Below are 13,318 nucleotides of genomic sequence, written 5' to 3' on the forward strand. Positions count from 1 at the left end.
CGTGTAAGTTCTAGTGTAGAGGAACAAAAACGAGCAATAATAACGTTCCTGTCGCGTGCACACAGCCAAGTAGTTGATCGTTGCTATTTACTGGTAAAAATTCGGTGAATCATATCAATTATAAACTATCACATCTATTAACTTTGTGGGAGACGTGCGAATTATGTTATTACATATATCTGTTGCATTTTTTCAATAACCTTTCTGTATTGCGCATAGACTCTATTGGTTTTCTTAAAAAAAATCTATCAATATATAAGATTTGCTTAGGCAAATCCATGCATTTACAAGTAAAGTTTTTGCAATTATTTCGAAGAGACTTTAAATTATTATTTCGCCGACCGTCAAAAGCATTAAACGTATTTCTATGACATTATTTTCAATGGCAATGGCCTTTGTAGATACAAAATTTTTAAAAATCGTACCAAATTTGCATACGCAGTCTAATTATTATTTAATATATCACATTATTTCTTTTAATCGGAGGTCCATGCAGTTTTCGAATGTTATCTCGAACTTTATGTGCGTTTATTCAATAAAAACAGCAATTTTGGAATTAATATACCTATATATACTAGGTCTAGTTATACATCGAACACACTCTTTTTATCTGTCAACACGTTATGAATAGATAACGAATTTCTCGTGTCTCATATCACCGTGTAATTGCATGCCGATGCGAGATATATCGCGTATGAGCTGTATTTCATGCAAATAAACTGCCGTCCATTGGGTATAGTTAACAATAAAATTTCTGATCTACATTGTGTTAGCATATGTGTATTTCATGTACACGAACGACCGTAACTCACGGAACGTACAATTAATAAATCTTTACATAAATATACATACGATAAGAGTAAATCAAAGTGACGGAATGGAGAGAGTTGAATTTTTCAGAAAACAATCATTACTGCCTTCTTTTATAAACGAATACTCAGGACGTTCACGCTATTACTAGCCAGTGTTTTTCTTGCAAATAGTAAACATTAGAAACAAGTAATACTGTCTTTTGCAAGCAACGTAATGTCGTATGTAATTCTTTTTGGTGGCATTATTTTATTAATAATGAATATTATATATATATTTTGTATATATCATATGAAAGCGTGCGTCAAGACAAATTCTATTAGAAATAAATTCTATATTTTAAATTCACCGCGTCCACTAAACAGTCTGCGCGCCCTCTTTCTATTCTTTTGAACACTCTATTACTTTTCTCACTATCTTCTTCTCCATCTTGAATTACGACACGTGTTTATAATAAAGCTGTGCAATATTATTTAACAAGTCTGTGTTTATTTAAAGTAAGACTGATTCTGATCCCGGCTGAATATCCCGAACCACAAAAGGATTAAAAGTAAACAATAACCACGATCAACACATAATTATTGCATTTAATTCTTGTGCATCACTCAATTTACTGTTACACCAATATTATGTAAATCAAATTGAATGAAAGTCGGCGTTCTATTATGAGGAAATAATTACTTGCGTTTCGATATACATAATTAGAAATACGAATAATAGTATAGCAGTATGATACACTGAACCAGTTACATGTGTGTAATAATTCTCCTCTGAACGACGATGTGATTTCAAGCCAGCGGTGCACGTTGTATTCCATTATTACGGGATTTATGTAAAAATGTCGACGTTTTTAATGTGAGAAATTGAGAGAAAAAAAGGGTCGCTGGATTAAAAACCGTACGCGGTGTATTAAAAGCCAGAGAAGAATGGAATTAGCAGCATTGAAATTGTTATATAGATCCGGCTAAATATATCCGTATTGAAAGCGGCTATGGACAATGCTATCTTTCACTTCATATTGTTTGTTCTGTAGCCCTTCTGGAGTTGAATAGACTTTCAGCCGACTAAAGCGGGAAAGATGAAATGAAACAAATGCCTTTATGTTTCAGACATTCAGACATGGCTTCCCGCATCAGCCGACGGCTGTGGCATTCGATCCAGTTCAAAGGCTCCTCGCTATTGGTACCAAATCAGGATCCCTTAGGATGTATCCTTTGTGTCGTATACAAAACATGTGCGCAACGTACAGCGTTTCTAGAACAAACCTTTTCTCGCGTTAATTAACGCTTGATCTACGGAGTACGAAATCTAACTGTTACACGGTACAGTAAAACCTCGATTATCCGAACCAGTGAACGTGAGATCACGAAAAGACAGTCTTCGGTGGTTAAAAAAATAACTAGAGACCACTTTAAAACTAAACCTACCTCGAGGGGTCAAATAACCTACTTTTTTATTTGACAATTATTGAAATTGTAACGATGTTTTCATGTAGTTTCACCCCTTGTACGGATGACCATGACTTTTTATACAACCTGTACAGACATTCAATATTACCTATTGCAAATATTGGAATTGGAGAAATGCCCCGGGTAAATTCGGATTCCGTGCAACGTGTCTATCACAATGACTGAAGATCATTAAATTTGATTGAGTTTGCTGCACATGGAACTGTCGATCACAAATCTGTGTCATTTCCGTCGTCGGAGGTAGAACTATATCGGAATCATTAAAACCGATGTGCAAGGATGTAAACGAACAATAGATTTGTAATGTTGGATGAAAAAGTTTTCGCATTTCACATAAATTAAAAAAGAATGCTTGTGATATCTGTTCTGTTGACAGTAATCCGATCTTTAATTCATGAAAGGGTCTTCCAATTCTAATATTGCTTCTATTTCTATAGATTTACTTAATAACACGACAGTCAATTATTATATACAATAATGCGTTACAAAGTTCCGTATGTATTCTTGTGGGGCTTATATCAATTAATCTTTTTAATTTACGAAGCCAAAATAATGTATTTGAAGAAGCAGAAACTAAGACGTTAAGATTTATTGTAACAATTATGAAACTGCGATGCTAGATGGAAAGTTTGAAAAAAACTTTAGGAGAAAATGGATCTTCCCAACCGAATATGGTTCATCGAAAGGAGAAGCTTTAAGCTTTGAATGGACTTCATCCAATTAAGTTACCACTGGTCAAATGTTGACAATTTCTCCAGAATCGCAAATTTAGCGTTCGAAAAGCTTTTCGGACCCACTGTAAATATTCGCAGTTGGAGTATACGCGAAATTTCTACTTCGGTAACCTAGTTATCTAAATAACACCACGACTGGTCTTACCTCTCATCGTTAACAATTTATTCGGGAAAATCGATAAAAGTAAAAACATTTCTATATTGCATCGAAGTTGACACGTGGATACGTCACTCTGTGTCGCTTTGAGTTTCGGGAGTTGTCCGATGAAGCTGTCACTGGTATTCCACCTCGATGTACGCCTCGCTTTCTATCCTCGTCGAATGGTACATACGCGGCGAACTCAGAGTCACCAACAAAAGGGGTCGTTATCTGGTAAAAAACGATCCTCCGCTTCGAAACATTCGAATGACCCGTTCGGCAAAATAGTACGAATCCTTTGAAGAGTTGCTATGCACGGCGATCTAACTGCTAGCAGAAACGGAAGTATGGTAATTCTCTGCAAAAAGAAAAATAAATAAAAAAATTTCCGATGGTATTTTTCTGTTGCCGACTTCGTTCTCGAATCCGTTGCATTTCAACTGGATATGTTTGCCATTACATATGTGAATACCACTTGGCGTGCCTAGCATTTCTACTTGCTCCAATTGCAAAACAAATATTCGATTTACTTTCTATGCAGCGTGACTATACTTCCTTTTTGAGGTGTGCCAGCGATTACAAAATGTTCTCAAATGTTGTACTCAAATATTTTCAGAGGTTTTCATTCAACGTTTAGTTAATCCTTCGAGAACAAGGATTTTTTGTTTGCTATTTCAGGAATTATATGCATCGTCCCGATATCGTGAGTACAGTGAACGAAGTGTTTACAAGAACGCTACTGTTTTTAATGAAACAACGTTGAGTAACTTGATAATACAAGTAATGTTATGAATATTTATGAATAATATTATACATATGTATACACAAGTAGTGGATTTACTATTTTCTGCAGAGATTTCTCTGGTAGATAAGCCTAAATCGCGATATGCTTCGACCTCAGCTTTTTTTCTTCTGATGTTAATATTTTTACGCGTAACAGTTTCGTTGAAAGAGAAAATATTTTATTTCGAAAATGTCGTAGAAGGGAAAAGAAAATTTATATATTTGTTAGACTTTGTCTGACTCGCTAAAATACAGCAAGGGGTTAATATTACTTCGTAATAGCGTCTTTATAAAAATTTCGTTCACTGTGTGTCTACATTCATCCTCAAAGGGTTAGCTTTTGAACGATTACTTAATTAATGAGAAAGTGCATACATGTTAGGAATGACCGCAGAAAATAAAATGTTACGTTTACTCTTTTACGGTACTGTGCTAAGTGCTGTCCAACACAGTTCTCTTTCGTGCTCTGCGGCCAGATCCTCTAACAACAACGCTCATATGCAACATCGGGCTGTTTGCCAGTTCCAACTTTCTCTCTCTCACTCGCGAATCTCTCCTAAACATTCTCGCGAACACCAGTTGGATGACCCAACGCGGCCTGACGACACGTTTACGTTGTCTCGTACATCCCTTTTCGGTGGGGTGAATATTACTTTATGTGTGCGAATACCTGACAGATTTCGAAGCTTACGCTACCGGACGAAACATTTCCTCCCACGGCCCTGGCATTTCAGGTCTTTATCTTGTCACGTATCTTCCATTAAGATTCGGACACTCTTCGAAGACGTTAACTTTCTTAATATTGGACCATAGCACTTGGATCGTTTCTTGTTCTTCTAATATTTCTATATATTTAATTGCATTCATGCTGGTGTTCATAAATTTTACATCGGTTCTCCCGTGGTACCCTATTGCCTTCTTGACAAATGCAATTCTTCCTTCCGCAAATCATGAAAATAATATGAAAGGCCATCCGGTCCATCTAAATTGAAACTTTTTCAGGTGAAAAAGTAACTTTTCTCCACTGGAGAGGTCTCTCCGCAAAATCTTCCCTGACTGCTTTGTGTCGATTCGTAAGTGGCGGTTTTTCCTGCAATTTTCGTCTTTTTAAATGCCTGGCCCGTTTAATTATCCGTTGCACATTACGAATATTGGTGTGAACGCCAGCTTGCGCTGCAATTTGCCGTGCTGTCAAGCTAGAATTCGACGCTACCCTCAGAATGGCTCGTCGTTGTCGCTTTTGGACGTCCACCAGGATGTTTTTCTCCATAATAAGACAAAACTCAAGACTTATATAGAATTTTCATCGAATTTCGCACATGTCCTATAGTTTTGTCGCAGAGTGTATGTATACTACAAAGGTCTATGCGAAATTTGGATTTCTTGCCGCCTCGCATAAGCAGTTGTGGACGGGACCGGACCTTTAGGATCACCCGATTCCGTGTTTCAACTTTAAACAGAAGATAAGTCGTCGCCGAAAGTAACACGTATCGTAACATAGACGCGCAAATATGTATAAACAGAATACAGCTAGTCCACGCCTTACATATATAAAAGTTATTCAAAATGTTAAATTTTACAACATAGCCGCTCTATTCCCAATCTTCACCGCTCCACTATTATATCTGTACCTTTATTCAGAATGAAACTAATATTACTCGCGTGGGAACAGTGACAGTTTCATTATCATTCATAATTAGAATATTAGTAATTCATAGTGTGGCAGTATTCAATTAAGTATGTTATTCACTGCAAACTTCAATCACGACTAACTTCATTGTTAGCACGAAGGTGCGTGATTTGAAATTTCATAATATGAAATTACTTTAATAATTCTATTACCGCGAGATAGGAGCGTTAATAAAGTATGAAAGTTTTAACATAAGTTCGACTAACTCTTTCTATCGATCAGAAACTGATTAACCTAGTTAACCGAGAATTTCAATCAGGAATGAAAGTGCCGGAAACACATTACAGTAATTAGTTTCTCGATGTCTCGTTTCTTGTTTTTATCGAGATATGATCCATTAAATGGAGTACCCAACATTTCGCTCGGCAGTTTGTTATTCGTCCTTAAACTTCCATTGCAGAAACACTTGACGACTAATTGCTCGTTAAGTGAAACAATGAATACTCTTCCATTTTATCGTGCATTGATACTGGAATGCCTGCAGAGCCTCTTGTGGACTTTTTTATTCGTACAGAATAAGTACCGTATTCAGTATTTGCATACTTTCCTTTCAATCAAACGTTTTATATAAATAGAGGTTAACCATTTCCATATTTTGTTGGACAAACACTCGAATATTGTTAATCATTCCATTGTTGATCTCGTTGGGTTTGGTTTTCTATTGCGGTTTCAAGAAACTTGATTTCTGTAACGCAAGAAATCCTGCAGAATTAGAATAGAAAATTCTCTACGAGACTATTTTAGTAGCAAATTTTTATTAGACTGCGCACCTTTGTGTAAAATAAAACGTTTCTTAATTAATTATAACTTCAAACTTTGTAATGAGCCCAAATTCACTTCTGTACTATGGTCTTCTTTTTCAATAACAAAGTAAGTAGTAATGCAAGGGGTTAAACTTTTTGTTTATTGTTGAACTTCGAATTTTCTATCTCGGTTCCGTTATTTTATAAAATTCGATAAGGTACGGCGAAATAATTCGGCTGCGGTTGAGGCGAAATGAAAAGGCATTTCGCGATATCGTGCTCGAAACGATTCAGTTCGACAGCTCTGCAAATGTGTATCCACGGTCAAAAGAAAATCCGTACTACGACAGATGGATGGAGAAGCGTCTGTGTAAGTGCACTCCGGGTTCCAATTCATAGGCTACGCATCGCCAATAAGGATTTTCGAGTGATCTGTACACGAACGATTGGAACCGAACCCCTTCTGCAAACGATCCTATGAAATCTAAGTAATATTATCGAATCTATATGGATTCATTACACTGCACAGTTGTTTCATGGTTCGCCAACCATGTGTTCTCTCACGTGGGTGGTTCTATTGGTCTCTACTCCGACTAAAGAGTTACCAGAGAGTGGATGCTCATCACAGCTCGATAAGCTTCCTGGTTGCTATCGAGATAGCCAGTTTCTACAAAGTAACTACTTTCAACTAAACGTCGCGCTTTATTGCTCAATAAAATCTCTGAAACGTTGTGTGCAAGGGGTTCGATCTTCTGTATATCAAGTGTAACGAAAATCAATGATTGCACGAACAGGTGGAAGTGAAAAAAAAAGAAGAGAATCGAGGAAATTCGATGTCACGACTAAACCAGGAATCTTTGTGCGGATCCTCGTATAAGCGAAACAAGTATATGCCAACATACATCGCACAGAAATGCCTAGTAAAGCAACAAAAACTATTAACATCTAAATTACATATTTTTGTTGCTTGGGAAATTAATAAAACTTGACTAAAGAAAGATTTGAATAGATTAATTCAGCAAAATAAAAATTGTCCAAGTCAATTACAAGAAACCAAAGTTAAATGAAAATCTACTGTTTTAAAAAGTCGGAAATAATGTAACAATATCCTTAAATTCTTCGAATATCTTTTCAGTTTCGTATTTAAACCATTTTTGTCGTAAATACTCTTCTCAATTTGGCCCCACTTGTGAATTCAATTCGGTAAGTTGATGGGATCGAACTTTTAGTATTAATTTTCTGTACTACACATAAATGTGTTAGACAGTTACTCATCACTATGTATATATCAACCAGAAATTCGCGAGCAAAGTTTCCTTCTTGCGCATATCTAGACTGCGGATGTATATGCAAATGCTCATTACTATGGGAAAAAGATAAAGATGAGGAAGCTGGATAGAAAATTACATCAGTTATACAGAATTACATTTTGCTATATTATTGTATTACTATAGCATGTGCTGACATATTTCGGGTGCTTAAACATCCGCAGGTTAACGACAACGTAGTGGTTTAGATCAGTGACTAAGACCGACATTCGTTTTATTTAAATATTATCTCGGTCTTCAGTTGACCGGGTCTGGTTTCCTCAATTCCATCTTTTCAACGAGTTATACGAAAGCTTTTACTACGGATTCTCCACGATTTATTTCTATAAATGAAGTTTAATTAAATGAGATACAAAGGTTTGGGAAGGAGCTCAATTATTACGGTATGTTTCCCAAGGATTTAAAACTGGTAATTTTCAGAAAGAAACAGCTTAGAATGTTCATGTTCTTCGGTCAGCCGCGTGTATTGAATTTCTTTCCCCCGTACGATTAATCCAGGATTATAGCCTTCTGCGCTGTTTGAAGAACTTACTTTTTGTTTTTTAATTCTGACGAGCTGTTCCTGGCTTCTTTGAAGTCATGAAATATTGGTGGTTGCCGCGGTGCTGGCGCTGTACGTTGCGGTTCTCTGAAAATATTTTACGCTGTAGCCTAATTTATCTCCATTGCTGTTAAAATGGATTACCGCACGGACATCAAAATTTCGTAAAAATTGCGGGTTTCAACTTTTTCTGGCTGATGATATTTCGGGCAGGGCTCGTCCATCCTTTTAATTGTGGGTTGACTATGAATCTATATTTCCTATCGTTAAATAAATGCGCTTAAACGTGAACCTTATTTTCCACAACTACAAATTTGTTATGAACATGTGTCTGAACTACTGACTATACATTATCTATAGCCGCAGTATAATCTACCTATCAAGTTTTAAATCGAAGACAACGAAAAAAATGTTCCTTCAGGATCTACTCTTAGTGGAATCGATAGCATTTTCGAAGTAAATGTATCTCTGTATATTTTCCTTAACTATATTGACCGGTAAAAACAGTTTGGGTCGACCCGGTGTAGACGCACATGTGAAACATGACGGTGGTTCAGCAGTGGTACAGTTACAATTCTTGGTCAACGAAGGAGCTTTGGTGTCTGCAACAGCAGACGACACCTTGCATCTATGGAATTTCCGGCAGAAGATTCCACAAGTCGTTCAGAGTCTCAAATTTCAGAGAGAACGGTCAGTATTATGCATCTTGTATCTATTTCTATTAATTATCAGACAGTGGGTGTACAAAATATTCGTACACCTTTTAAAAAGGGTTACCCTCGGTTGGTCGACAACTCATTTCGCCGACACAGCTTTCATCGACGATTTGACCGTGTTAGTGTCGGTCAAACCGTATCGACGAAGACATTTGTCGACGATTTGACCGTGTAGATAAAAACATAGTGCCGACGAAAGTTTCTGTCGGTCAAATCGTCGATGAAAACAGTGTCGGCGAAATGAGTTGTCGACCAACCGAGGATAACCCTTTTAAAAACGAGTAACTTTTTCAAAATTGGACCCGACAGCTTGAGTTTTCTTGTTAGAAGGATTAATTTACTAGCTAATGTGCAAATATTTTTTAAAAATTGAACATTAGTCGCAATTGTCAAGGAAAAAGTAAAGGTCGCGATTTTTAAATTTTTTATCCGTGCCTGTAAATGTGATATGTAAAATGTGATGGCTCCATTAAATTTCTATTGACATCGGACAACTTTCTTAACAACGAAGATTAATTCTGTGTAGTTTATACCAATAAAGATTATCTTGTTGATTATCTATTCTTATAAAAACTTGAAAATTTCAAATAGGATAACATTACTGTTCGGTTTTGTACAGGATAACCTGCATTCACCTCCCACTCCAAAGTAAATGGCTGTATGTTGGTACGGAGCGCGGAAACATCCACGTACTCCATATCGAGACGTTTGTTCTGTCTGGATATGTAATTAATTGGAACAAAGCTATCGAAGTGTAAGTATGCAAATATTTTTATTCACCGAATACCTCACGAATACGAACTATATAGCGAAGAGTAGAAAAATAGGTGTATAGTGTATACAATATTGCTTCAGAACTCTCGAAAATTTTCTTCAGTCCAGGATTTCAAAACCCGAAGTATTTTAATGTAGGAAGTTTTTGGCTTTAGTTTACGAGATAATTGCAAAAACATGTCTGTGTCCTACTACTATAAACACTGCAGGAATTACTAGACACGCCATATATGGCTGTCCAACTATGCTCATAACACAGACGAAGCTCAGAAAGTCCAACTCGAGAGTTATGAACAAATTTTATTCATATTTTATGGAGATTCTTAAAGTTCTACGAGAAGAATGCTGGATGTGAGAAAGCGCTATTTTATGAACCTTGCTGAACCCTGTAAAGAGATCATAAATTTTCCAGCATGGAATATAAGGCCGGGAAACATCGTTTTACGGCATCACTGTATATTAGCACAACTATTTTACGTCCGTTTTTATCTTACGTTTAACAAATAGTCTCGAAAACAACGAAACTGGCTTCCATGATATACAACACTTTGAATCTGCCGAGATATTAAATTTCATAATGTAAAAATTTCCTCGCTGTTAAAATTGATAGGACTATAAAATTCAATTTCCTTAAAGTTACATAAATTTAATGGTTCTTAAAGTTACGTACATATTGCTTAAACCTTATATTATATTCGAATTAACTTATAATAACACAAACAAAACGTTTTCTATAACCGTAAGTTAGTTTTGTTACAGAAATATAATGATTACATCGAGTAATACAATAAAATTACAGTATTCACAAGAATATCAATCTATCAATTTCTTGAACATTTAGTTAACAATTTAATAGATTAAATTACTCTTTCATTATCAACTTATTTTGATGCAGAATAAATATCGAATTCGTCAACGCACGCATAAAATTTTCTATCGAGAAGTTACTTCGAAAAATACATCTTTAAATTAAATAGTTAAAAATTGACTTTGCAAAATATAATTGTTACATTGCTAATAGTAATACACAGTTTTACTACACTTAACCTTGTAAAATGTGTTTTTGAGTTCATTTAAAATTCAATTTTACCTATCTCCGAAAAATATAATTTGTTAAATTGCGAGTAGTAATACAGATTGTAAGTTAACCGGAGTTAAGATTCTCTAGATTGCGACTTGCCGTGGAACGCGATTACTGCGACTTATTGCACGTGAAATTAATCTCGAACAATCGCTTGTTTGGTAGAACACAACTGGTTACATAATATCCTATAAAAGGTTAGTGAATTTAAATTGATACAGGTAATCCCGCATAATTCCCGATTATCGATTCGAATGGCGCGGCACAGCGGCGGCTGTGATCGTTTCAAAGTGTTTACGGTCGAGGATCTTCGAATGAGAAAGCAGGTGACTGAAAAAATATGCAAGAACGACCTTCGGATACTAAACCTACGAGATCCTCGTATCTGGTTTCCTTATTTGATGTGGAGGAATATAAATCAGGAAACCAGGGTAAATTGATATACGTAGAAGCAAGTTGACACGAGGATATCTTTTTGATACGTAGTCAAATCAGGACTCGATATGAGAAGGCTTTTTACTAAGTTCAGAGTTTCTTTATGGTAGAATGAACACACATACGCAAACATATGTATTAACTTGGCTTCACTGTTCATTAGAGTACCTCTTGCTCATTCTTGATGAACACTTTTTTGCAACTTTTCCCAGAATACTTCCAATTTAAAAAAACATAATGTGCATAATATGTACTGCATAAAATGTGAACTCGATCGGATGTTGGAGAAACATGCCCCTGGACTCTTAAACATTTTCCTTAAACATTTCTGTATTATTGATTATATTAAAAAACGTGTAAAACAGGATCTGTAGATCCGCACAGGTTGCGTCATTTATGTTCTATTGCTTTTTCTCATAGGACGAACTGTTCTCGAAAAAATATATATAATAACAATTAAAAAACTCTCACAACTTATTCGTTTTAAATTTCGCACCATACTTTTCCAAATAAACTGTTTCAATTTCTACAGAATAGCTCTTCAGAGTCAAAAAAGAATTTCAAGAAGAATTTTTCTATTAAAAAATTCTTTTTTCGAAAACCGTTCGTCATACAAAATAAGTACTTAAACAAAAAAGATGTGTTCGGTGTAGATCTACAAGTTTTGTTCAACACGTTTTTCAATCCAAACAATAACTTCGAAGATAAACGAAGGAAATGATGTTACGAGAGTTTCATTAATTATTGGAATGTTTAAGAGCCCGCAGGGCATGACTTCCGTTTATCGGAAGAAGGTCAAAGTTTGCGAGAGAGTATTTTTTCATTAATTGGTTTTATTCCGGAGGATGCTGCTTAAAAATTCAAACATTAAAAGCAAGAGCCACTGTTCTGATAACCGGAACGGGACTAGTACGTAAAATCGCCGCCAGGTGGATGATTTTCTCGCTGGCAAAACTGTGCGCGCAAGGATATATGAGGACAGCTACGGACTGCAATCGTTACTCTGGTTTCCCTTCAAATCACGCTTAAATCTTTCGCCTTTTACTAAAGATTTCCGTGGAGGGGAACAATTGATGAGTCTTATACAATAATTTTTTGCAGTACCCGACGAAAGTTGGGTCATAATATTATGAAAAACACAATATTTTTTAGTTACCGCACATATTGAATTTTCTTCCTCTTCTTTTATCACGAAAGGTATTCGATGTTACCTCCACGTATGTGTATCTGTCCCCGAGTAGAAATGCTGCTGTAACCAAAGAGCAGAAGCAGCATCTCTCTTATAGAGACGAACATTTTTTCGGAACCTTTGATGTCGGAGTACAAAATAGGGACCTTGAGGTGTGTTTACTACTACATATAGAAGACGGCGCGGTCCCTGAGTTCTCTTTACAGGCGTTTACCTTCATCACTGTCGGCCATTAGATAAAAGAGAAAGAAAAAGACTGTATACGACGTACCCCAAGCGTTGAAAACGTGCAGCAGTGTTATCTGATATCCAACGCATAGAGAATTATGAAACTTACTGATTTTTTCTAGAAATAGTTGTAATCAATTTGGAAATTAGAAAATTTTTATCCAATACTAGAAGCACCGAGAGTGACCAAATTTGATTTTATTAGATAACTGTAGAAATGCATTTATTGAAATTTCAATTTGATCGTACTTTGTTGTATACATACGTGAATTGTGAATCAACGTACTGAATAAACTTCCACAAGGAAGCATTAGGTATTTTTGTCGATTATTTACAAGCAATTAATTCTACTGTTAAAAATAATCTCCACGTTTTGCGCATTTACTCTACTTATTCATAAATAATTAGTCTACAACATAGTTCGGAAAAATGTTTACCTTTCTATTCGTTATTCGAAGGTTAGAATAAAAAATGTATCTTTATTCAACGAGTATCGAACAAATAATTTTATTCCACGAGATTTTTTCAATTAATTTCGTAATTACTATATTGTATGAGGATTCCCGGTATTATAATTTATAATTCCAAAGGTGTTCGAGATAAATTACAATGCTAATTTGTAAAACTTTTTTAGTAACATCAATAATACCTAAACTGC

At 35.6% G+C, this 13,318-nt stretch overlaps 1 protein-coding gene and 1 non-coding gene across 10 annotated transcripts in view; both read left to right on the forward strand.

Annotated features, from left to right (window-relative positions):
• Tomosyn (syntaxin-binding protein tomosyn) overlaps positions 1-13,318 on the forward strand; it is a 98,636-nt gene that overhangs the window by 28,161 nt on the left and 57,157 nt on the right. For 8 of the 9 annotated variants that reach the window (XM_076433555.1, XM_076433550.1, XM_076433554.1 and 5 more), the window contains exons 2-4: positions 1,920-2,017; positions 8,745-8,927; positions 9,573-9,707. In XM_076433555.1, coding sequence (XP_076289670.1) covers positions 1,920-2,017; positions 8,745-8,927; positions 9,573-9,707 — 416 coding nt within the window. Of the gene's footprint in view, positions 1-1,919; positions 2,018-8,744; positions 8,928-9,571; positions 9,708-13,318 lie in introns of those variants that run through there. The other variant, XM_076433557.1, reaches the window with a different exon arrangement.
• Positions 12,242-12,364, forward strand: LOC143213830 (U5 spliceosomal RNA). Its single transcript, XR_013010049.1, has one exon. It is a non-coding gene; the product is annotated as a U5 spliceosomal RNA (small nuclear RNA).

Source organism: Lasioglossum baleicum, chromosome 11, assembly GCF_051020765.1.
Source record: "Lasioglossum baleicum chromosome 11, iyLasBale1, whole genome shotgun sequence".
Taxonomy (NCBI): Eukaryota; Metazoa; Arthropoda; class Insecta; order Hymenoptera; family Halictidae; genus Lasioglossum; species Lasioglossum baleicum.